This window comes from Phodopus roborovskii, unplaced genomic scaffold (assembly GCF_943737965.1).
Source record: "Phodopus roborovskii unplaced genomic scaffold, PHOROB, whole genome shotgun sequence".
In the NCBI taxonomy this organism is placed as follows: Eukaryota; Metazoa; Chordata; class Mammalia; order Rodentia; family Cricetidae; genus Phodopus; species Phodopus roborovskii.
Window position 1 is genome coordinate 4239305 of NW_026126599.1, and position 26426 is coordinate 4265730.

General features: G+C 45.8%; 1 protein-coding gene across 1 annotated transcript in view; it reads left to right on the plus strand.

Moving 5' to 3' along the window:
- Positions 1–26426, plus strand: part of Sdk1 (sidekick cell adhesion molecule 1) — a 920228-nt gene that overhangs the window by 637639 nt on the left and 256163 nt on the right. Inside the window, exon 6 of the mRNA XM_051205538.1 lies at positions 25677–25788. Within this exon, the coding sequence (XP_051061495.1) occupies positions 25677–25788 (112 nt within the window). The remainder of the gene's footprint in view (positions 1–25676; positions 25789–26426) is intronic.

Sequence of the window (26426 nt, forward strand, 5' to 3'; positions counted from 1 at the left end):
GTTGTAAGTTATTTCTCCCTGAATAAACATCTATTCGGCCTATTTGTTTCTCCTGATTCTTATTAAACATCAATAATGGATGTCCTCAGATCAGAAACATAGACGTCCTGTTCCTAATGAGCCTTCCCAAATCAAAACAGGTCCATGTTTGGTTCATGCATGCTGCCTCTGTCACTTTCACTTTCACAGACCTTTCAGGGTTCACCTGTGTCTCTGGCCAGTGGTACAGATCGCCTTCCCTGGATCCCCATACTTGGGTGCTACTGGCTTTGGCCTTGGCTCCCGGAGGAACCATCTTTGGCAAGTGGGATTTCTTTCCTGCAGGCAAGGATACTCAGTGCTCACCTGTCCTACCCCAGCCCCCTGTGATGGTAGGGATCTTGACTGTCAGTAGGAATGCAAATCATTTCTCTATTTTTCTATGTTTTGGGTATTTCTGTAGGGATTTAGGTTAAAACTCCTAGAGGCAAACTTTTAATGTGTGCCTAAGTGTATGTGTGTATGTGCATGTACTGTGTGATTGTGTGTGTGTGTGGTGCACGTATGCATGTGGAAGTCATACATTGACATTGGTATTTTTCCTCAGTTTCTCTCTTCCTTATATTTTGGGGATAAGGTCTCACAGGCAGGCTGGCAAGAAAGTCCCATGATCTCCCTGTCTCTACCCACCCATGCCTCAGCACTGAGATTATATTGTACTGCCATACCCCTGTGTGCTGCAGGTCTGAACTCAAATCCTCATGCTCCCCAGATGTGTGCTTTACCTACATGGCCATCTCCTCAGCTCTCTTGTTTGGATCTTCCCAGAGAGCAGCCCCTGAGAGGTTTGTGCTCAGGGCAGCTGCTTAGCCTGTGGATGGGGAGTGGGGTTGGTGATGAGTGATGCTAGGGTAAGAGATGAACTCGAATGCTATGCTCTTCTTATGCCCCTTGGTGATCAGCTAAGTGTAAGGAGAAGGAAGGGACAGAACACAGACCCTGGGTTTCTAGGTTGGTCACTGAGGTGGTCTCATGCAAAAGATCCCCATTGCTTGTGTCCAGCAGGATGATGGTACTGGTCATATGAATGGATGGAGTGGCTGTCCTTCAAAATGATATAGCCAAGGACGTTGGATAAGCAGATGGCCATGATGGGGTGATGTCCCTGGGGAATCTCTGGCTGTGTGTGAGCAAGCTCACTGCCAGATGATAAATGGGGTGAGGGGCTGGTGCATACTGTCTTCCTTCTGCTCCCTTTCATTGGAATTTGTTCCTGAGAGAGATGGAGTCTAGAAACTGGTCACACACAAACATAGCAGCTGCGAGTACATGTGCTGTTCTGTGGCTGTACTCCAAAATAAGGGTTCTGGGGTGCTTCCTGTAAGAAGACCAAGGAGTCACTGCCCTCTTTCTCAGGCTCCTGGCGCCTGCGCCATGCTGATTACTCTGTAGCTTTTCCGAGAGCCATCCCTTAGAGTTTTGGCATGTTAATTTTCAAGTTTAGGAAGTGGCAGTAAAGATAATAATGAATTTCTTCACCCATTACCCTCCTCCTGTCTGCCGTAATTCTCCCCACTTAAAATGTTTGTTTTCCTGGCTCTTGAATGTGTGACAGAAGCGCAAGGCCAACCCACATGGTAAATAACCCACTTGTCGGGCACTTCAAGTCTAGGATTCTCACTCTTCATTATGGTCACTGTAATTTTCCCCGGCTGGTAATACAAGGATATCAGCTGGCTTCTCTCAAGTGCCACAACCTGCTAGATCCAGCCTCCTGAGCTGACCCTTGACAAGAGACAATATCAACTTGCTGTGAGTTTTTCCCTGGACTGGTAGAGGCTTAGCTTCCATCTGCTAGTTCTGAGCACAGAAGAAAGTTGAGCCCAGCAGCTTCTCGTGGAGCAGACAGAAGGGAGCCGAGGGTATTGGACCGGCTTTCTTGCAGGTGGAGTGAGCTCCTGGATCCCTGAACACTTGAGACCAGGAGAGCAGCACACCCTTCCCCAAGATTTAAATGGCTTAAGAGCTTTTAACCCTCTACCAACATAACCGCTCTCGGGTCAGGATCAGGTGGGTTCAGGGACTATCTAGGCAGTTAATCCAGCTTTACTTGAAGAGTCCCAGACCTTGGAGAGACCTTGTCTCCAAAGTAAAAGAAAGATAGATCCAAACTATGGTCTTCACAAGCACACATGCATGGCTGTGTGTGTGTGCATATGTATATATGACTTTGTGTATTGTTTACATGTGTGCGCGTGCATGGGTATTGTGCACAAATACTTGTAAGGCCCTCCTTATACTTCTTCATTCCCAACATGTGCCCAGAAAGGTTGGCCTACATCTGTGAAGACCTTTGCATGGCCTTCTCCTATTATAAAATTCAGAGCTCTCTCAGAGGAAAGATCATGAAGCTCTCTGGTACAGGGAGGGTCTCCAGCTGTCCTCTTCTCATGGACCCTTGTCTCATACATTCACTCAAATTGAAGTTGCTGGGGTCAGCCTTGCCCACTGTTGCCCCATAGGAAAGACCTTAAGGAATTCCTTTGAGCTAGGCATAGTGTCATCCTTGTACTCCTAGCATCAGGAAGACCAAGGAAGGAGACCTTGAGTTTGAAGTCAGCTTGGTTACATAGTGACTTCAAGGTCAGCCTATATTACATATGGAGAACTCGTCCCAGGGAACTAAAATCCAAACTCAAATAAAAAAGAATCGCAATACTTTGGATTTCACCAAAGACGTTTTTAAAACTCTCTCTCTCCTCTCTCTCTCTCTCTTTCTCTCTCTCTCTCTCTCTCTCTCTCTCTCTCTCTCTCTCTCCCTTTATGTGTATGTATGTGTATGTGCATGTTCAGTTACATGCCTACTACAGAGCACATGTGGAGGTCAGTAGACACTCTGCAGTGTTAGCCCTCGCTTCACCTTACTTGAGATAGGGTCTCTTTATTGTCCACTGATATGTACTCCAGGCTAGCTGGCCTGAAAGCTTCCAGGACCCTTTGCCTTCCCCTCCCATCCTTCCTTGGGAACACTGGAATTACAAAGGTACACTCCTGCACCCGGCTTTATGTGGCTCTGAGGGTCGGAGCTGAGGTCCTCACACTGGCACAGCAAGCACTTTACCCACACAAACCATTTCCATAAGCTTTACAGTGTCAGGACAGGAAAGGACAGAGGCAGTGGCAGTGGGAGAGGAGAATGAGCCTCTAAGGAGTTGCAGTCCTGTGCATGGATGGTAGACTCCTTTCTAAGCACCCACGAGCATTAGAGACCTCTCTTTAAGAGGCATTGATGGGGTCTAGAGACAGCAGTGTCATAGTAGAGTCATTGGGGACACAGTGTCCATGGTGAGCCATTGGGTACATGGTGCTTCGAGCTCATCAAGATGCTGAGCAAGGATACTTCCATGTAAAACGTGAGCCGGCTCTTTTCTCCGACTCACTTTCACAGTTGGCATTTGGACAGCCCAGAAATCACCCACGAGATCTTACTAAAGGAAGCTGGGTGGCACATGAGGAAAGGGCCCACACTTTCACTGCTTCAGAATCCTTTAACAGAGCAGTGATGCGACTTGCTCGATCACATTTTCAGGCTGGGGAGATGGCTCAGTGGCTGGAGTGCTCGCCACATGCGAAGTTGAATACATAGGCACATATCTGAAATCCCAGAGCTCCTATAGCAAGACAGGAAGCAGAGCAGGAGAATTCATGAAAGCTCATGGAACAGCTAGCCTGGAGTACACAGTGGTGAACAACAAAGAGACCCTGTCTCAAACAAGGTGGAAGGTGAGGACCAACGCCCAAGACTTCACCCTGTTCTCCCTATATGCACTACAGCAGAAACGCACACATCGAACACACTCACACACACACAAAATTACAAAATTGCTCTCCTATTTTTGGTTTGGTTAAGTGTTTTGGGAAGTGTTTGGCTTAAATGAGTACCTGTGTGTAATGGATACAGTGTAATACACAATACACACCGACAGTGGTGTGTGTGTGTGTGTGTGTGTGTGTGTGTGTGTGTGTGTGTGTGTGTAGGTGTATGCTTTCGTGTGTGGGAGGGTGAGTGTCACAGGACAGCCCGGGTGTCACTCCTCAGGAACCTTCCCCCTTTTGTTTGAAGCAGGGTCTCTCACTGGCCTGGAACTTCACCAAGTCTGCTGGCCTAGCTGCTCAGTGAGCTCCAGGGATCCTTCTGTCTCCACCTCCCATCTAGTCGCCAATGGGATTCCAAGCATGAACCACCACACCAGATTTCAGTGTGGATTCTATAACTCAGACTCAGGACCCTGGGATTGCATGACAAGCCCCTTGCCTGTGCTTGACCCTCACAAAACAAGTTTACCCTATGTATGGTGCTGAAAAAGGATGCTGGGGTTCAAAAGAAGCTTACCAGGAGTCCCCGTACTCAAAGCCTGTGCTCTTTTCTAGGCCCTGTGATGAAGGTGCCTCATCCCTTCAAAGAGTATGCACTTAACAATAGCTGGAGACCCGGCCGGCCCACCTGGTGCCCACTGCCTGCAGAATCTTACTGTTTGTCTTCTTTTTGTGTCTGGACACACCTAGGTCACTTTGAGAACAACTCGGTGGTGAAAACAACACCCTCTAATTTCACAAATAAATTGGGTTTTGAAGGCCATTTCTCTGCAGGAATCTAGCTCATTTTACGTCTTTAGATAGTGGAAATTGCGGCCATGACTGAGGCTCTTGCCTAAGTTAACAAATGATTGTTCCTTGCTGCAGAGCTATGGGCCTGACCTTTATAAATGAACACATTCTTTGTTTTTCCTTGATTGCTGACGGCGGCTGCCATGGGTTCCGAGCCAAGGAATATTTAGGGAGAAAAGCCAGGCTGGTGTTGCAGCAGAAGGGAGAAACGTTTGGAAATTGATAAATTATCTCTCCATTTGCACCTTCGGAAACAGGTTAATTGTTTGGGTGACTGGCTCTGTCTTGATTAGGAAGCATTCCTAACAATTAATGATAGAACCTCAAAAAGGTATAGGAGAATTAATAGAATTCTCAGGCAATGTAAATTATAGTCATTATCTGCTATATCCAGAACTATCAGGGGTGCCGGACTAGTTGATTAAAGTACAAGTGGATTTTTTGGTCTGAATTCTCTGGGTAATTGAACAAAACTTCCCTTTGTTTTTCTAGCATTAAATTCCCCTTGGTGAGCTAATAATATTACTTAGTTTAAATGTTTCAATCCTATGACTTAATTAAAACCCTTTCACAAGTTAATTTCATTAATATATGCACATTTTATCCACATCTGCAAATATTATTTGATTAAGATGGTGAAACTTTTCTTAGTTAAAAATAAGAAACTGCTGAAGTGAAGCAAAACACAGTGGAGATGGAGAAACATGAAGTTGCAGGGCAGATTTTCTGAGCTTTCGGTTTCCTTAGCAGTAGACACAGGTTGTATCACCTTTGAAAATGCCAGTGCCGAGGAGATCAGCAGCAGTTAGGCTGCAATGGAAATGGCAGTCACTGATGCTAAACACACCTTCCTGTGTACTTAGGCGGCAGCTAGGATGTCACACACTGCCCTTTACCTTTGCCTCCACAGTAGAGGAAGGCAGAACATAGGCTGGGGAGATATCTCAGGCAGTAACGCGCTTGCCTTGCAAGCATGAAGAGCTGAATTCAAATCCCAAGCACAGATGTAAAACAGTGTGTGTCTCTGTAACCCCAGCAATAGAGGCAGGTGGAAGCAGAGAGGTTTCCGCCGGCCACCCTGGCCAATAAGGGTGTGTTTCCTTTCTCAAGGCAGTAGCTTGGAGTGTGATGGACGATGGAGTAAAGTTCTGGGGAGGGGGTGATATGAGAGAGGGAGAGAAAGAGAATGGATGAATGAATAATGAATGAATGAGAACAAGAGGCTGCCCCTGAGATTCTACAAGGCCAAATGGCTGAACTTGGAGATTATGGAAAGTTAGAATGTTGCAGACCTGAGCTATCTTGGGCTATTTTTAGACCCTTAGCAAGTCATTCATTGCCCACACCTATGCCTGACCTAATATCCTGGGACCATCAAAAATGTTACAACATATCGGTAGCAAGCTGCTAGTTTTCACAGACCTAAAAGCTAAGAATGGCGTCAGCTACTGTCCAAAGCCCATAGAACAGAGCATCCCCCACTTTGCTGTAACCACCTGCCTGCGGCCCTCTCCAGTATACTTGCTCAACCCTCAATTTATGACTTTTTTGGTTCTGTAACTAATAAAATCTCACATAACCACTTCCACGGTGGATCATGGTATTTGAGGAAATCTAAACCTGGGTTCCCAGGCCACAGTCACATTTAGCTCCACAATAAATCCTCCTGCTCTCTTAGATCACTGAGGTGGAAAATGGGCTTCCACAAGAAAGACAGTGGACAGCATGTCTCCAAACATGTGGTCTTGGGCATGAACTCCACACATTACATGCTTACAATACAAAGTGTGTCCCATTTTCAGTATTCCCTGTTCAGTGTCATCTGGGGACATCCCCATCCTTCCTAATGTCGACATTTTGAAAATGATTAGTTTTGGTGGGACCCCCATGCTCCTGTCAAAGCTGCTGTCTGGGTACAGTGGCCATGCCGGGTACCAAAGGCACAACAGCCTAGCTCAGTTCCTCTGCACAGTCTCTAACAGACCATCTACGAAGTGTCCACGGGATGTCCCGTGCATTAAGGCACTAAGTCACGTTTCTAAGTTTATAAATGAATAGATGACACTCACTTTTTGGCAGCATGGAAAGAGGTTTGCTGGAAATGCTGCCATTGATAATTTGCCCTGATCGCCTTGAGACTGTCTATAAACTCTCCATAAACCTACCATTCACACCACCCCACAAGAAGCTGAGCGCCCACGTGGCTTTAAAACTACACGAGACTCTTGGGATTCTTTCTGCACCTGGCATCCCTGTGCTTGAATAGACCATTTGCAAGGTCCAGATTTGCTGAGCAATCACTGGTTTTGCGCGTTTTAACTAAGCACACACTGACCAACTTCTTAATGTGTCTGAGAATTACATAAACTGGGTAGGGCTTTATTTTTTATTCACCTGCCTCCCAGTCTCTGCAAAAAGATGGCTTATGGGCTGGCAAGATGGTTCAGTGGGTAAAGGAATTGCGGCATAAGCTGAGTTTGGATCCCCAGCATCCAAGTAAACTCCAAGCATAGTGGTGTGTCCCTGTAACCTCACTGCTGAGGAGGATCCCGGGGTTTGTTAGCCAGGCAGTCTAGCTTAAACTGTGAACTCCAGGTTCAGAGGGAGACTCTGCTTCAAATAATAAGGTGGAAAGTGATCGAGGAAGAGATTCCTGGTAGCAACTCTGGCCTACATATATGCACAAACGGGCATGTATACCCACATGCAACAGAGGGGAGAGGAAGGAGAGATGGAGGGGGAGGGAGGGAAGGAGAAGATTGATAGGAGAAAGATGAAAAGCACCTGGATATGTTACTATCTGACATGTTCTCCACTCTCAGCAACATTTATGGTCATGTGTTAAGTATGTGTCTTAGGAAACCTCTTAACTGTTTTTATAGACTTAATTCTGTGTCTGTCACCAACCTTAGATTTATGGCTGGTGAGAATTTCAGACCAAAATATAAATGAGATTGTGTTGACATTTTATATGTATGTATATCCTGCCTTGCTTCGCTGTGGACTGGATAGAGAACTGGTTGGTCTAAATAGATAACCTTGGGTCATATCAGAAAATGTCTTGTTCTCACAAAGTGTTCTGTGCTTGTGCTCTGGGACTGACTTTATTCATTTAAAGGAAGCCAGGGCAGACAGGAAAAGAAATATTTTTCTTCTCTTAAGATATCCTGATTTGTTTGTTCCTCTGTTGTGACACCCAAGGGTAATTCTGAAATAGCCACTTCTCACAAAAAAAAAAAAAAAAAAAAAAAAAAAAAAAAGGGAGGGGACAAAAAAAGCAGGAGGGGACATTCCTGCTCTGTTATGAGTTCCCATTCTTCAGCTCTCAAAGCTGCTCCCTGGCTCCTGCCATAGTCGTGTTTTCTCTGCTTCAGGGACAATGGCCCACCTAATTCCCAGAGATCGATGGCGGGCAGGTACAAGAGTGAAAGGACAAGCAACAAACTGGGCCCCTTGCCACTGTGTCACATATGTGCTGACCCATCCTATACTTAGGAGTGGTAAACTCAGGATGATAAACATTTGAGGCTGGTCCCACAGGTTGTCTATGAGTTTGAGCAGTTGTCTGCCATATTGCAATATGGGACACTGCAGCGACCCCACACCCTAGAGTCTCCACTCCATCCAGATGTAAACATGCCTGGTCCCCAGGGTCAGAAGACACAAACCTCTGTTCTGGAAAGGGTACAGCTGGAGGACTTGGTTAAGCATCCTAGTTGTCTTCCAACTGTCCGTTGTTTGGAAACAGTATTCAGAAATGCTTTGTGTTGGGTAGGATAGAAGCCCTATGAGATTTCTTGATTTTGGCCTCCCCACATGAGAAATAGATAAGAACTTCCTTTTCCAGCTCAGCCCAGAGGCGTAGGCCTGCAATCCTAGATCCTCAGAGACTGAAACAGGGGAGCTACATGTTCAGAGCCTGCCTGGGCTATAAAGCAAGTTCAAGTCCAGCCTGAACAATTTATACAAGGCTCTAGATTCAGCCTCCTAGGACCACAGTAGAAAAACCAGATAAAAGTAGAAGGGACTTACAGGGCTGGGGAGATGGCTCAGTGGATAAAGTGCTTGTTGTGCAAGCATGAGGACCTGAGTTCAATCTCATGTCCCATGTAAAAGCTGAGCTCATCAGCACATGCCTGTAACCCAGTCTATGTTGGAAAGGGTGTGGTCAGGAGCAGGCAGATCTTCAGGGGCTTATCCAGCCAGTCTAGCTGAAATGGTAATGTTTGGGTTAAATGAAAGACCTTGTTCCAAAAGTAAATAAAGTAACCAGCAATAGCGAAACACTGACTTTAATCTCTGGTCCCCACACGTGTACACGCATACAGGAAAATACACTTGTGGACACTCACAGATGATAAGCAAAAATCTAAAAATAAGAAGAAATCGATTCTCTCAAAACAGTACCAAGAAAATGGCTGTCAGCTTGTTTGAGTGGACATCTGTGTTTAAGGCAGGGATACACAAGAAAGGAAAACATGATATTGATAAAAATAAAAATAAAAAATAAATAAAAATTTAAAAAACCACTTCTTCAGCTGTATTACAGCCAGTTGGCATCTCAGTTTTATGAATCACTAAATATGTAAATGAGGGGTTTTTATTTGGCTATAGCTTTCTAACTTGTGTGGCTCTGGTTGGCTCATGAGGTGCCTTTTTCCACCATGAGCTGAAACCTCAGGAATCTCACCTCCCGAATCCTGACCCCTATGGCCTGTCAGCAGGATTTCTTTCTTTCTTTCTTTTTTTTTTTTTTTTTTTTTTTTTTTTTTTTTTTTTTTTTTTGGCGTGGCTTGGGCAGTAGGGAGCAGTATGAAATAGAAAACTATTTTCCTTTATCCTCATCCAGCAGAATCTTTAAAACCAAGCCATCCCAGGCATGATGGCAGGCTCTGTGGCTGCCTAAGCAGGTTTCTTTATAACCAGACTATGAATTTCCCTTCAGCTTCAATTGCTGTAATTTCTGGCTGGTGAGCTGAACAGTGGGTCTGCAGCAAGGGAAAATAACTTCAATTTCATCTGGCTTTCTAAAGATCTTTCATGTATTTTAAGGAGAGGGTATAATTGCAGTGTTGAGGCTAGTCTCTGAACAGGCTGTGACCCTCTCCCTCTTATTTATCTCCTCCGTTTTTTCTCCTTTCTCTCATGTACTCAAAACATTTGTTAAGATAAAGCTCTGTTTTCACGAGGGACTCGGGATGGAATTTCTTTGTTCTTGGTTTGTGTATTAAAGAGACTTTTCTAGTCACAGATGCTGTGTAGTCTGAACTGCGGCACGAGTCGAGGCTGGCAGATAGTCAAAAGCATATCCAGGGAACAGGACGAAGCCACCAGCCCGACACACAAGCAAAAGCCTTGACTTGGAGAAGCCTTGGTGTACTGGCTGGTTTTGTGTCATCTTGACACAAGCTACAGTCATTAGAGAGGAAGGAGCCTCAGTTGGAATCTCCAGGAGATCCAGCTGTGACACATTTTCTCAATTCATGATCAGTGGGGGAGGGCCCAGCCCATTGTGGGTGGTGCCATCCCTGGGTGGTCCTGGGTTCTGTAAGAAAGCAGGCTGAGCAAGCCACGAGGAGCCAGTAAGCAGCACCCTTCCATGTCTGCATCAGCTCCTGCCTTCAGGTCCCTGCCCTGCCTGAGTTCCTGTCCTAACTTCCTTTGGTGATGAATAGCAATGTTGGAGTGTAAACTCTTTTCTCCCCAACTTGCTTTTTGGTCATGGTGTTCTGCTGCAGCACTAGAAGCCCTAATTAAGAAACTTCTGTACCAGGGTCAGTATCTTTTTGGAAAATGTAAAGCCAGACTCACTTAGTTTAGCAAGCATCTATTAGGCTTAGGTGCTTGCTGTTTGCCAGATGCCCAGAAGCACACACAGGCTTTTAGAGAGCTGTGCCTTCAAGTTGATATGGACAAGGACAGGTGTATATATGAGTCCAGATGTATCCATCTAGAAGTAGAGTAGGGGAGCCCACCAAAGTTATGAGCACCATTGCTATCCCAATGTGTGGGGGCAAAGGAGAGACTTTGATGTATGCATTGACGTGTGCATTATTGAGCCAGTCGCTGCCCCCAGTAGACCTCAAAGAATCCCTCAGGAGCCATGCTGGTGTCCCTTACTTGCCCTCCTCCCATGATGTGCTGGTGGAGAATAACTTCCTGTGGGGGGCACTGTGGCCTGTCTAGATGACTCTCCATAATCTCTCACACTCCCCCATTCACCCATAGGCTTGGGGCTTTCTCAGGCACCAGTCAGTGTGTACCTAAAGCCATTCATTGAGAGTCTATAGTGGGCTATGCTTCAGCAGCATCCTCCACAGAGCCATGTCACAATCAATACAAAATTAACTCAGAACAGATCAAAGACCTACATGTACTACCCAAGACTACAAAGAAAGCATGGGATGGGGAGAGCTACATGACATTGGATTGGCCATGATTCCTTGGGCATGATTCCAAACCACAAACATCAAAAGAAAATGGCGAAGTTTCAATCTTTAATTCATCAAAGGACACCATCAAGGGAATGAAAACTTGGGTGGGGGAATGTGACCCAGTCAGCAAAGTGCTTGCAAGTATGCTGGTTCCATCCCCAGTGCCACATAAACAAAGTGCACCTTTTTTCTCCACACTTGAGAAGTAAAGGCAGGAAGGTTACTCTAACTACTAGGCCAGCCTGGGTTACATAGTGAGTTCTAGACATCCATGGCAAGACTCTGCCTCAGACAGAAAGAGAGGGAGAGAGCACACACAAGAGATTAGTACTCTGGATGGATGGATGGATGGATGGATGGATGGATGGATGGATGGATGGATGGATGGATAATGGATGGATTATGGGTGAGTGGATGGATGGATGATGGGTGGGTGGATGGATTGATGAGTAGATGGATGGATGGTTGGGTGAATGGATAGTGGATGGGTAGATGGATGGGTAGAGAATTCTTGTAACTCAAAAGCAACAATAGCAACAAATACAAGCCACCGGATGTTTAAATTGACAAGAGTTCATTAGACAGTTTCTCTAGAGAAGATGTACACATACACAAGGAACACACAAAGGGGTGCCTGGCATTGGCAGTCACTAGAAAAATGCAACTGAAAACCACAGAGAACCACCTTCACACTTAGCAAGATGACTATAGTTAAGTTCAAGAAATAAAACAAACCCACAAACACATGTTGGCAAAAACGTGGCATAATTGGAGCCCTTTCTGCTCCAAGTAGAAAACTTGATGATTGCTTCTCAAAACAGAAACCATGGAATGGCCATGTGACTCAAAAACGTCTTGATTTGAACCCCAAAGAACAGGAAACAGACAATGGAACAGACATTCATATTGCATGTTCAAGGCAGCAGTATTCTTAGTAGCCAAAGCACTGGAAATCAAAGTTCTCACTGACACATGACTGGATAGAAAAGATGTGATGTGTACCCATTGTGAGTAATCTTGATTGTCAATACCCGTTGCCAATTAGAATTTCTATGGAAACAAGACTCTGGGGGTATCTGTAGGGGAGCTTCTGTAGTGGACTAACTGAGGTGGCATATCCCACCTTAGCTGTGGGCTGTGGCCAGCACCAACCTCAGAGCTGGGGGCTGCTACTCAGCTGTAGACACAATGAAAGCAGCTGACATTCCTTCGCCACTGTGGTAGACGGTACTCTGCAATAATGAACTAAACAAGCCCTCTTCCATTAAGTTGTTTTTGTCAAGTATTTTGTCACAGCAACAAGAAATAACTAATATGAATACATAGGATGGAATATTCAGCCTTGAAGGGGAAGTAAATCCTGACATAGTACAAAATGGATAAACTTGGATGACATTCTTAGCGCAGTCAGATTCATGTCAGCAAATGTAGAAGGGTGGGCACCAAGGGCTGATCAGACATTAGTGTTTAATGGGGGCAAAGCTTCAGTTTGGCTTGGTAAATGCCATGGTAGATTCAGACATTGGAGAAACCACTTCACACCCAGTAGGACAGTGGTCCCAGTCACAAACATGAATATGGGGCTGGGGAGAGAACTCCCTGCCCTGCCCTGCCCTGCCCTGCCCTCCTCTCCCCTCCCCTCCCCTCTCACTCACTCCCTTCCCCTTCCCTCTCGTTCCCTTCCTTCCTCTTCCATTCTCTTTCCTTCCCTTTCCTTTTCATTCCCTTTCTTTTGAGATAGTGCTTCCTGTAGCCCAGGTTGGCTTGGAATTCACTAAGTAGCTGAGGATGACCTTGAACTCCTGATCTTTCTGTCTTCACCTCCCAAGAGCTGGGATTACAGGCTTGTGCCAGGTGCCTAGTTTTTGCAGTGCTAGAGACCAAACCAGGGCCTGCTGCACATTGGCAAAGCAATGTTGAAGCTGAGCCACATCCCCAGGCCTGCCTGGTGTCCATTGGAGGATGTTCAGCATGCTGGCCACTTTCACCACCAATGTCTGAATGTCTGTCTTTCTGTTGGACTTTGTAACCAGCCTTCTGACAAGGGGCTCCTGCAGAAGGGTTTGGGAATGGGAAACAGTGAGCAAGCATCGAGGCATCACAGGCCCCTGCCAACATGGCCTGCAGGCTCCCATTGTCCTTGCTGATAGCCTCAGATGGGCATCGGCTCTGTGCCCAGATATATGCACTCTTGGCAAAATTATCTAAAGGCCTTGCTTAATGGAGCTCAGAGTGACCTGTTATGCACCTAGTTAGTTCTCAGGGACTTAGAGCACTGTGTGAAAGTGACCTCAGCTCAGGAAGGTGCCCTGCCACTCAATCTGTGCAGCCCCATGTGGTCCTATGCACACAGTCCCTCTGCTGCTAGACAGTAGATTGCCCATTTATGTGTCTGCATAAGAAGCAGGTTCTCCACTCTTGTCCCTTAAATCCAACATCTGGCTTACTCTCATATCCAACTGTGAAGTTCCAAACCCACACTCCTGCTTTATGGTTTATCAATGTGTGCTCACTTGGAACTAAAACATAATAAATATCCCAACCAGAGAAGCGCCTTTCATCACCTTCATTTTTCTCTGTCCAGTAAAAAGCCGATGAGAATACACCCTCTGATGTGTTCCATTCATTTCTAAATGTATGAGTTCCCAACTATGTCGTGAGCAAGAAGGAAAGTAGCGGCTGGATTATTTGTCAGGCTGTCCTGTGTTTGTTTTTATCATCTCCTGTCAATTGATGAGTTCAGGAATATGTTGAAATAAAAATGGAAGAACAAGTAAAGATAAAATTGTAAGTGGGCTGTGTTTCCTGACTCTTTTGTTTACTGGCAGACAGTAAACAAGGAGAAAGGAGCCAACCAACAGAGCTGGCTCAGCTCTAGGGAACAGCTGGAGCTTTGGGAATTGGTTCTGTCACTGAGGCCACCTTCCCCATCCCAGCATGCCTCAGTGCCCTATCATAAAGCCTTTGAAAATCACCCTGGGTATGGCTGGTGAAAGACAAAGAAAAGGCTTTTAGCCAAATTTCCTCGCACAATACTTTAGTAGCCTGGAGACATCCAAACCAGATCCACCATTCCAGAGCCAGGTGGGTGTATCTTGACAAAGGAAAATAGGAGTTATGGAGCCAGTTGAGTTTGTTACATGCTTGCTATACAAGCATGAGGACCTGAGTTCAATCCCAGAGCCCATGTGAAAAGCTGTCATGGTGGTGAGAGCCTGTGATTCCAGCACTGGAGGATAGCATTAGGAGAATGGAGATAGGAGCATCCCTAGAGCTCAGTGGTTAGCCAGCCTATTCTAATGGTGAGTCAGTGAGTGAGAGGCCCTGCTTCAAAAAACAGATGGATGACTTAAAGAACTATAAATACCTGAGGTTGACGCATGGCCACTATACACATATGAGCAGCATGTACCTGCGCACACACATGTATACAAGCACAGGCACACCGGCTCACACCCCCACACACTCCAAAGGTATCTGGAGACAGCAAGAGTGGGAGGAGTCTGTCCTTCACTGAACATGGTTGTCCTGTCAGGGGAGAAGTCAGCTGTTGACTGCAGTTTTCACAAGGAAGCACATCTTTAAACGGCTCTGTTTTGCTTCAAAAATTTGCCTCTTGGAGGATAGGGATGCCCCGGGTCTTCCTGCTGCTCACACATTTTTCACTGGTGCACCCTCAGAAACTAATTTCTATGTGTTACTAGAGAAATATGTGTGTGTGTCTGACTCTTTTAAAAATATGAGCCCTGGGGGCTTCAGAGTTACAGTTAGAGTTATGGAGTCTGGGCTCCTCATGGCAGTGAGCAGTCACCTGTGGTTCTGAGATGTGTCACTGTCAGGGAAGCACTTAATCGCCCAATCGGGCCACTTAATGCTGCAGGGAAAACGTGAAAGTTGCAAGTGACTCCAGAGACCTCTGGTGCCCAAAAAACCCTCCAGGTTTTCATCAAGTTCAGTGTCACTGAGCTGTTTTAACTCCTCCCCCAAGAAGACAGCGAAGCCTCTTGCTTTGCACCAGGGAAGGTAAAGAAGGGAAGGCTGGCCTATGGTTGCCCTTTGCATTGACAGTCACAGACTGTGCTCCAGCACTGGACTGGGAGTGTGGATCAGTTGTTAGAGCGTTTGCCTAGCCCATCCTTGGCTACATGGTGAGTTCAAGTCTAGCTCGGGACATATGAAACCTTCTCTCAAACAAACAAAGCAGGAGCGCTGAGGAGATGACTTGGTGGGTCAAATGCTTGACTCACAAGGGTGAAGAGGTCTTGCGTTTGGATCCCCAGAGCCAGTCGCCAGGTCTGTAATTCCAATAGCCCTGTGTTGAGATGGGAATCAGAGACAGGAGAATGCCAGGAAGCTTGTGGGGCAGGTGGTTTGCCATAGGCAGCAGCAAGCAGAAGACTCTGTGTCAGACAAGAAGACAGAGATCAACACCCAAGGTTGCACTCTGACTTAACACACACACACACACACACACACACACACACACACACACACACACACTGAGTGAATGAGGAAGAAAGACCCAAAACAAACCCAAGGTTGCCCTCTAACCTCCAATATGCACTGAAACATGTGTCTGTGTGTGTGCGCGCACCCACACACGTGCGTACACACACACACACACACACACACACACACACACACAAGAATGCACACATAGCTCCCATTCATTCCTTAGTAAAGTACAGACTCTTCAGCCTGGGCCTACTACCCAGGAGTCCTCACCCATCAAAAAATAAATGTATTTTTTCAAGATGGACCAGTTTACAGTTTCCATATGTCTATATGTCTGTTTGTTTTGAGACAGGGTCTTTTCACATAGCCTAGACTAGCCTTTAACTCTCAATACCCCTGCCTCTTAAGTCTTCAGTATTGGGATTATATATGTGAGTGAACTTGTGCCTAACTCCAGGGTTTTTTTGTTTGTTTGTTTGTTTGTTTGTTTGTTTTGTTTTTCTTGAAATGCCTGCTTTCCTTTCATTCCTGCTCATGCTTTCTCTAGTTTCCTTGGAAGGATAGGTCTCAATGCCACATCCATCCATGATGTCTTGCCACAACCCTTTTCTGTATCCCTCAGTTCCTTAAAAACATGCTTGTGCTTTGTCTTCCCCCATAAAACCAAAGTGTGTGTGTGTGTGTGTATGTGTGTGTGTGTGTGTGTGTGTGTGTGTGTGTGTGTGTACACGCAGATGCATGCCCACTCATGCTGTGTGCTTGTGTATCCATGTGCCTATGAAAGCCAGAGGACAATTATGAGTATTAATATTGTCTCTCAGGCACTGGCCACATACTTTTTTGTCTTTTGGTGTTTCAAGACAGGGTTTTTCTGTTATTTCAGAAGAGGTTTATGAAGTAGGGGTCTGTTTCTAAGACCAGGTCATCCCAGGGTCAACTAGCCACATGCCTTAGTTGTCACAGGGTGGGCTAACAGTCAAGGGTAACATGTCATGAGGTCATTGCATGCCCTCGGAACAGGCAGGTCATGGTGTTTCCAGGATGCTGGACTTTAAGATCAGGAGCATCCTCCCAAGACCACCTAGGACTAAAACAGAAGCCCAGCCAGTCTTCGGGAGGTGACAGATTCCTTAAAATGTGGTGGTAGTTGGGAAGAGAAGAGGGCACGTGAATGGCCATCACTAGAGGCTGACTCTGTGGTTGACAAGCATCTCCCATGTAAAGCAACCGAACCCCAGTCCTGACTTGGCCTGGACCTCTCCCCTCCTCTGCTCCCTTCTATTCAGAAAAGATTGTTTTCTGAATGCTGAGACCCTTTGAAAATGTCCAAATCTAGTTGCTTCCTAGCCCAGATGTCCTTGTGCTACTCTGGTTCTGTGGCCACCTGGCTGGCCTCACTGGGGCTCCTTCGCCATTGGAGTTGATTCCCTCCTCCTTGCCAGGGATGAGGTCTAAAACAAGCTCATATCCTGACACTCTACTCTAAAGCTTTCAGAGCTTCAGCCTTCAGCTCCTCGTTTGGAATAAAGCTCAGTGTTCTCCCAGCACCTAAAGGCCAGGACTGAGCCCTCCCTGCAGTTATCTGACACCCCCTTCCACTCAGGGCTCCAGCCTCACCAGTCACTCCCTGTGCTTCTGTAATACCCAGCAGCACCCAGCAGGGAGGTCTTTTGTCTGCTGGCTTCCCTGTCTGGCATGCTCTTTGCCTATCATTGACATGAGTAGTCCATGACATGAACACCACTCCTGTGTTCCTAAGGCCCTATCTCCAGGCAGGTCACTGGCTATATACACTGGTTCTGTGGCCTGCAGCCCTGTGCCTGATTGCAGAGAAATGTGGTAGTTTTCATTTGTCTCACTGTCTCTGCAGTAACCAGAAGCTTGGCAGTTAGTAGTGCCTTGAAATATGTATTTGCCTGTTTGCTTGCTGTATGTGTTCATGTGTAAGTGTGTATGTTCACACACAAACAGGTGTATGTTTATGTTTGTGCACATGCACATGTATACACATGTGTTGAGGCCAGAGGAGACCCTTAGCTGTTGTTTCAAAGATGCACACCACCTTGCTTGTTTGTTTGAGGCAGTGTCTCGCTGGCCTAGAATTCATCAAGTATGAATGGCTTCTAGCCAGTTAACCCAAGGCATATGTCTTTCCAGCCCTGACACTGCAATCGCAAGTGCCCACCCTGCACCCTGCTTTTTTTCTTTTACATGTTCTGGGATCAAACTCAGGTCCTCTGGCTTGCAAGGCAGCCCCTGCTATTCTTTAAACATCCTTTCTAATTAAATGTAATCTGGGCAGCCTCTCCTCATTAAGCATCTTCAAGTTTAAGGAGGTTCATGTGGGGGATGATGGCTGGGATTGAGGTCATTGCCCTGCTGCAAGGGTTTATTCCTGAGCACACAGCAGCTTCATGTAAAGGGTTTGCTTCTATTCTGCTGACGCTGCCCAGTCAGTGGGTGCTGGCTTCTGTGACCTTCTACAGAGCCTGTCTTGATGCAGTGTCTTCACCCCAGCCACCCAGACCAGCTTAGGCAAGATCCATCAAGAATGCTATTGTGACACCATCCATTAAGGACCTGGTTAGGAGAGGAGTGTTCTACTCCATATTCTTCTAGTTAACTGAGACAAGACTAGCCTTCACTAGGAAACAGCTCTGCATAAAAGAAGACATGGGGCAGAGGAGATGACCCAGTCTATAAGCACTTGCCTTGAAAGTATGAGGACCCCCAAAACCCATGTTAAAAACAAACAAACAAACAAACAAACAAACAAAAACAGACAGGTAGTACATACTTCCCCGGTACAGAGGAGGTGGGTCCTGGGGTTCACCAGCCACTAGTCAGCTAGTCTTACCTACTTGGGAAGTTCTAAACCAGTTAGAGACCTTATCTCAAAAAGAAAGTGGGGCCAGCAAGATGGTTCAGAGGTAGGGTGCTTGCCTCCAAGCCTAAGGATCTGAGTTCAGCCTCAGTGGAAGGAGAGAATTGACTCTGGTAGGTAGTCCCTGACCTCCACACGGCATTGCACACATGTGAATACACTCCCACACAAACAGATGCATGTGTGTGGGGTGCAACACCCATGGAACAACACAAGAGGTTATTACCTGGCTGTTATCTGCACTCATGCACACACACACACACAAGATGACAGCTCTGAAGTTATCTCCTAACCCTTTTCTAGCATTTCAAGCCATGCAACCTTTGTACCTTAATTTTCCCACCTCTACAGGAGGTGATGCTGTCTCCCGGGCTGTCACTGAACGTTTTGATATTTGTAAACCATTCAGAGAAATATTCAGCTCCAGGGAGGGAACTCCTTGAGACAGAAGCCCTTTTCTCTCCCCTACTTGCTTTCATTCTTCTGGGAAATATCCTTCATACATTGGTATGTCAGTTTTAGAGAAAGGGTTGTTGTGTAGAATATTGAAGGTAGTGGAATAACAGTGGCAACTTGCTGCAGAGTATTTAATGGTTTTTAAAATTCATTATTAGAGAGTGTGTATGGTGTGGTGTGTGTGTGTGTGTGTGTATTTGTGTGTTCATGTGCTGTGTATATGTGTGTTATATGCATGCCCACATACCCCTATTTCATGACCTACTGGGAATCAAGTTAGGCTCTTTCCTGTTGTATTGTGGAATGGAAAGCCCCCTCCCTTCAGCTCACCTCTGCTCTTCCCAATTGTTCCTTCTGCCCTTCACAGATGGCCACCATTGAAGCTAATGACCTTACATTCTGTTGCATGGTCATAGTTGCATCTTTCTAATCTGACTATGGAGTACTGATTGTGAAATTATTAGTGAAAATTGAGATATACACATAGTACTTGTATTGCTTTTGCTCTGCCAAGATGACCCACTTCATGACAATGTAGTATTCAATGATCGAACTTCTATTTCATTCATCATACAGATGTTTGGTTTTCCCAGAGTTTATAATTGCCTTAATTTTCAAAAGAAATGTGCAAATATGTGTATGTGTTAACTATATATGATATTTAAGTTCATTTATACATATATGTCTTTTAGTATACATAAATACACTAAACATTACACACACACACACACACACACGTGCGTGCACATGCACACATACACACACACAATTCACAATGTGTTTCTGGCAACCAGGTCATAAACGTGAGTGCTAATCTGAGGAACATCCCACCTGTAAATTTCAGAAGAACTAAAGCACTGTCTGAGAGGATGTGTGATATGTGAAGTGATGTGAGCTCAAGGCTCATCTGTCACACAAACTATTATCATTAATGTTTAAAGTTGCTGAATCAAGGCTAACATTGGATGCATAGCATTAAATTTCTAAAAAGATTTTGAAGAGATTGCCCTTGGTCGAGGTGGGGAGAGTTGTTCCATTTTAGTTTAAATATGTTAAATCTGTGTGTATATACTTTAATTAAAAACCTAAAGTAGAGCTGGGGATGTAGCTCAGTTGGTAGGGTGATTGCCTGGCATTCCAAGGCCCTGGCTTCTGCTCCCAATACCACATTAAACTGGGAGAGGTGGAGGTAATAAAAGCTTGAAGTCATCTGTTCTAGTTGGCTTTCTGTTGCTATGATAAGCACCATGACCCAAAGCAACTTGGGGAAGAAAGGATTGCTTTAGCTAATATGTCCCAATTATAGTCCTTCACTGAGGGAAGTGGGGGGCAGAGGCAGGACCATGAAGGAAAGCTGCTCATTGACTTGCTCCTAGGCTCAATGTCAGCTCCTTTCCTTATGCAACCCAGGCACCTGCCTAGGGATGGCACCACCCACGGTTGGCTGGGTCTTCCTATATCAACTATAAATCAAGAAAATTCCCCCATAGATATAGCCAAGGGCCAATCTGATGGAGTTAAGCCTCAACTGAAGTTTTTTCTTCCAAGATGGGTCAAGTCGACAAGCTAGATTAGCCAGCACATCATCTCAGAGTTCAGAAACAGACTGGGCTACATGAAACAAATCATCTTAAAAAGTAAAGAAAATAAAATTGAAAGCATCCTTTAACAGGAAGAAAGCTTGTCAAAAGGATGTGCAATAATGAGCACTCTCCTTGCTGTCGGGATGTCTGAATTTCAATTATTTATGCATGATTTTATTGCATTGCTTTACCGTTTCAACAGTAACCATGTGGGCATCGCAATCAGGACTTCCTCAAGCCTTGCTTTGACCTTGCTGTGGATGCTTACACCAGTCAAATCCACCTTTCTGGTGGCCTTGGGTACATATTGCAATTGTGATCTGCATCCCTTTCTCCTTGGTCTCTCAGCAGTACTCCTGTGTGATCATAGCATCATCTGAAAGAATGCAGAAGCCGGGGACTGGGGGGTGTGGGATAGAGGACAGACAGATTGACATCTGGTGACCTTGAGTGGAGCAAGTCCCTCCACTGACCCTTTGCCCCCTTTCGAGTGAGGTTGACTTGTAATAGCATATTTATGTGTGCTTAAAATAAGATACTAAATAAATGACCTACATCCTTCTAAACCCAGGATGAAAGAATGCCTCTGCTCCACCTATCACCCAGTAGCATCAAGTTTCACCAGCTGTTTAGAGATATTTCTCTAGGTGGGGGTAGGAATTTGCCAATGTCTATATCCTCCTGCCAAGGCCCCAATGACAAACTTCCAAAGCTCACACCAAGAGCTCAGATACAGAACATGGGAGAGCGGAGATGGGAAGGTGTTCAGGTGACCATAAAGTAGCCACACTGGAAGGCGTGTACCCAGTGTAGATGAAGGCTCCCCTGAGGCTGCATAGCTGTAACTCCCTTCCCCTAGTCGTCCCCAGTCTATACACCTGCCCCACCCACCCCCCCAGGCCCCAATGCTATATACAGTTAGGACAGAACTGCATACAACTGGCTGAGAGGAGTGACTGGCTCCTCAGATACGGGTCCCATGCCCTTCTTCACTTGCTCCTTCTAGGAGGGAATTGAAGAGCCCACAAAGCTAACTGGGACCATTTGCAAACAGGCACAGCTGAGCTTAGGGAAGACAGTAAGAGCTCAGAAGATGTTGCTGCACGATGGTGCCTAATGTTCAGTCTCTCTGGTGGGTCCAGGCAAGAGAGGTTCCATCTTCCCAAGGTGGTGACCACTGCCGGGTATGGGCTCCTTCTCTGCTGTGGTGGCTGCACGGTGACTAATGACAAGCTAGCATGCTGCTCAGTGACCTCTCACTCCTGCTGCTGCTCTCCTTCACTCCTCATAACCACTGGGTCATTTTTCCTCATCAGCAACTTTCACAGGTGACATGCCGGGTGCTCCTCAGATGGGCATTTAGTATACATTCCAGCCTTCATGACAATCTGACATCCGGCAAGCCATCCCTGAAGTTTCTAAGGGAGGGTGTCAGCAGGAAGATTCCCAGGGGAGTCCCGGAGGGAACTTGAGGGGCCTAGAGTTTGAGGAAAGGCCAGGGCTGTTGCCAGCTCCTCAGGAACTTAGAGGTCTATGAAAATAGGTCCCCATCATGAACTCAATGTATAGGTTTAAGAAAATGAATTTGCTGGCCCTGCCTGCACCAAGTACTTTGGTGTCACTATGTGTATCTGTGTGTGTATTATGTGCTAATGTGTTTGTTCACATGTGGGGGGGGGGATGTGTGTGCATGCACATATGTGTCTGTGAATGTGGAAATCAGAAGTTAATGTCAACTATCTTCCTTAATCATTTTTCACCTGCTTTTTGAAACAGAGGGTCTCTCACTGAACCAGAGCTCATCAATTTGGTCAGACAAGCTGCCAGCAAACTCCAGGGATTCTCCTGTCTCTCTCTGCCTCCCCAGTGCTTGGATTATAGAGACATGCCCAGTTTCTTACAGAGTACTGGGGTTCCAAACTCAAGTCCTCATGCTTATGGAACTATCACTTTACTGACTAAGCCAACTCCCCACCCCCAAATACCTTATTAATTAGTAATTAGTTTTGAAGATAAAGTCTTACTATATAGACCAGGCTAGCCTTGGACTTGAGCTACTACTGCCACAGCTTCTATGTATGTTTGTGTGTGTGTGTGTGTGTGTGTGTGTGTGTGTGTGTGTAATCCAGAGGACAACTTTGGGGTGTCATTCCTCAGGCAACATCTTTAAAAGAGAGAGAGGGGGGTTCTCTTGTCCTGGAACCTGTCATGGTAGGCCAGGCTGACTGACTGACTAAAGACAACCTAGGGATCTGGTTGTCTCAGTCTCCTTGGGATTAGAAGCATGCTCCACTATACCTAGCTTTTCTATGTGGGTCTGGGGATTGAACTCAGGTCCTCATGCTTGTAAGGCAATCACTTTGCGGACAGAGCCAACTCCTCAGGCCCTCCCTCCCCTCCTCATTTTATAATTCATATGCATCTCTAATATAAAACTACTTCTTCCTTAAGCAAGGAGCACCAGACACAGCACTGGGGAAAACTAGTGCTGGTCAGAGGGTTCTCTTTGCCCTGACCATCCCTCCTCATTGCTGTGCGTTCACCATGGGTCAGAACCTTTCATGAACTAGAATTCTGAATAGCCACAACTATCCACGTGCTTACTGCTCAGTGTGAGGAACCAAAGAGGGCATTTTGCTTTTCATTTACTTAAATTTGTTTTAATTCCCAGCCTCTTTTTTTATTTTCTTATTTATTTTATATAACCAAGTCCATTTAAATGAAAACAAACATTTATAGACAATATTTGGGAATTTGGGTGTCGTTCTTTCCAAACTACTTCCTGCTGGTAAGGGGCGCTGTCATGGGGGATTCGAAGAAGATTCAGAAATCCTGGCTGTAGTCTGTAAGGCTGCTTTGTCCAGCTGTTTCGAATGTAGGATCACCTGGTACTCTGTTTCAGGCGGTCTGGCGTGATCAAACCACATTAGTCTGGAAGGAATCCACATCTTTTCATTTTCTGTGGAAACAAAAATAGAAATCCTTTTCTCCAGTAACTTGTCCTTGAACTTAAATTTTGGAGTCAAAGCATTTTTTTTTAAATTTAATTTATTATTTTACATGTCAATCCCAGTTCCTTCTCCCTCCCTCCCTTTTACCCTCTCTGCCCTCTCCCATGCACTCTAACCACCTTCCCCTCCCATCCCCCAACCCCAATTCCATATGTAGGGGAATGCCATCCAGTTGAGGTCATGTAGCTCTGACAGGTCATGTAAAGTAGGGACTAGGGCTTCTCTCCTGTCTCTAGATTAAGGCAGTTATCCCTCCATGGGGGATGTGTTCCCAAGGTCCTTTTGTGCACCAGGGATACATCCTGGCTCCACTGTCTGAGGTCCCTTAGACTGCTCAGTCCTTCTGGCTGAGACCCATATTCAGGGGGTCCTGAGTCAGTCCCATGCTGGCTTCCCAGCTATCAGTCTGGCGGCCCGTTAGCTCCTCCTTATTCAGGTAAGCTGTCTCTATGTGTTTCTGCCTCCTGGTCTTGTCCTCTCCATCTGCATCTGGGTTCTACTTCGACTCAGTGTTTGATCCTGTTTCCAACAGGCATTAGTTGAGGGCTCCATGGATAAGTTAGTTGTTGATCTCACTCTCCAGGAAGGGCATTTATGGTAGCCTTTCCACGGAAGCTCAAATTGTTAGTTGGCAGCAGTCTTGTTTTTCTCTAGACCTTTCTTTGTGTTCAGTTTTATCTCCAAACCAATATTGGCTCCCTCTTTTATGTTCTCTCTGTATGTCTCTGTCTCTCTCTTTCCTATCTTCTATTCCTAACCAGGCTCAATCTTCCTGGTCGCACATGTTTTCCTCCCCCCCCCCCCTCATTTTCTCCTACTTCTCTCTCCATTCGCTGCCCCCCCACTTCCCCTGAGCTCTGGGGGACTTGTCCCTTCCCAGTTCTGTGAGGGACTTTATATGAATCTCTTAGAATATACCTTGTATTCTAGTTCCTCTGGTGGTGTGAATTATAGGTTGGTGATCCTTTGATCTAAGTCTAAAATCCATATATGAGTGAGTACATACTGTGTTCCTCTTTTTGTGACTGGGTTACCTCATTCAGGATGGTTTCTTTAAGTACCATCCACTTGCCTGCGAATTTCAAGATACAAGCCTCTTATATCCACACCCTGTATTGGAATCCCTATTCTATAAATGTTTGGTTTTGATTTCCCCTAAATAAACAGTTACTAAAGTTGCTGTGGGTTGTTTAATTTTGATGCTAACTATATTTTAGGGGAAAGCAGCAAAAACGCATATAGCTTTTCCCTTTCTGCCTCCAGAAGTGTGAACTTAAATAATTTATAGTTTGATATTCACAGAATGGTAAATGTACTCCGGGTGTTTATGCAGCAGAAAAGCAAAGGGGAGTGTGACTGCAGAGAGAATGGGAACCCTTGGATAACTGAATGAAGTCACCCAGGGAGTCACTGGGCTAATGCTGTGACCTCTGTGCCTAGCAGAGTTCCCAACCTTGACATATGTGTCCAGTTGATCTAATTAAAAAATCGCAAGCATGTTGGTTACCTTTCTCCTTGCTGTGACAGGATATCTGACAAGGACAACTTATGGAAGGAAGGGTCAATTCTGATTCACAGTTTGAGGGTGAAAGAGCATCATTGTGGGGGAGGCATGGCAGCAGGAGCATCCACAGTCAGGAAGTAGAGAGATGGATGCTGGTGCCCAGCTCACTTCTTTCTTTGCATTCAGCCCTGGATCTCAACCCACACAGGGTACCGCTCACATTCAGGGTGGGGCACCCCACCTCAATTAGCCTAACCTAGAAGCCCTCTCACAGACAGGCCTAGTGGTTTATTTCCATGATGATTATAAATCTCATCAGGATGACAATTAAGATTAACAGCCACAGTAGGTATGCCAGGTGATCTCAATAAGCGAATGCTTAAATCAATGAGAAAAAAATAAAAGGAAGCATTTTGGGAAATACCAAGCCCTGGAAAGCTTGCTGCTGCACATTGTACCCAGTGGTGACAGGTGGCCAGCAGATAAGACTGACTATGCATAGACTCCACCACATACAGTGTGACAGAGGCCAGGGGTGATGTGAAAATATCAAACTCCGGGCTCTCTCAAGGGGTCCTAGTAAGTCATGAGGGTCTGAGTTTCCTCTTGGTGTGGTTTTGTATGGTCTTTCTTCCATCCTTTCCTGATCACCCCATCTTCCAATCTGTGAGTTCCATGCATGTTTTCTTTTCTCTGCTACAGGAGATACTGGCACCCATGAAGCCATGGCCCCCGTCATCGTGATTGCCCCAGGCAACATAAGTGTGGTAGCAGGGTCCAGTGAGACTACCTTGGAGTGCATAGCCAATGCCAGGTAACAAGATGTGCCCTGGGTATGAGAACATGGATGAGGTATCCCTCACCTGAAAACACAAACCCTGAAATACATTATAATCTGGAACTTTGAGCCTTGATGTGAAGCCACAGTGGAAAGGTCCAACCTGATCTCATGTGTCTGATGTAGTCAAAACAGATACACTAGAAACAGGACAAGGGATTCCCTTTAAGTTAAGTGGTCAAATTCAGATTAAACACTAATGAATTTCCTCTTTAGAGGCAGGTCTTATCCCCATGTCATCTCACTATGAGCATACAAATATTCCCTGGGTGGGGCAGAGTCCAAATGCAAAGTACTTCTTATAGCTGGGCATTTCAAATAAAAGACACAGATCCTGAAGCAGAGGCTGGAGAGATGGCCCCATCAGTAAAGTGTTTGCTGCACAGCATGAGGACCCAAGTTCAGTACCCCGAATCCATGTAAAACCTGGACATGACATCTCACTCCGGTAATCCTAAAACTGGAGGGACAGAGACAAGAGGGTCGCTGGGGTTTGCTGGCCAGCCAGCCAAACCTATATGGCAAGCTACAGGTTAGCAAGAGACCCTGACTCAAAAAACAAGGTGGCATGTGATAGAGGAAGACACCCCAGTTAACCTACTTCTAGCCTCTCC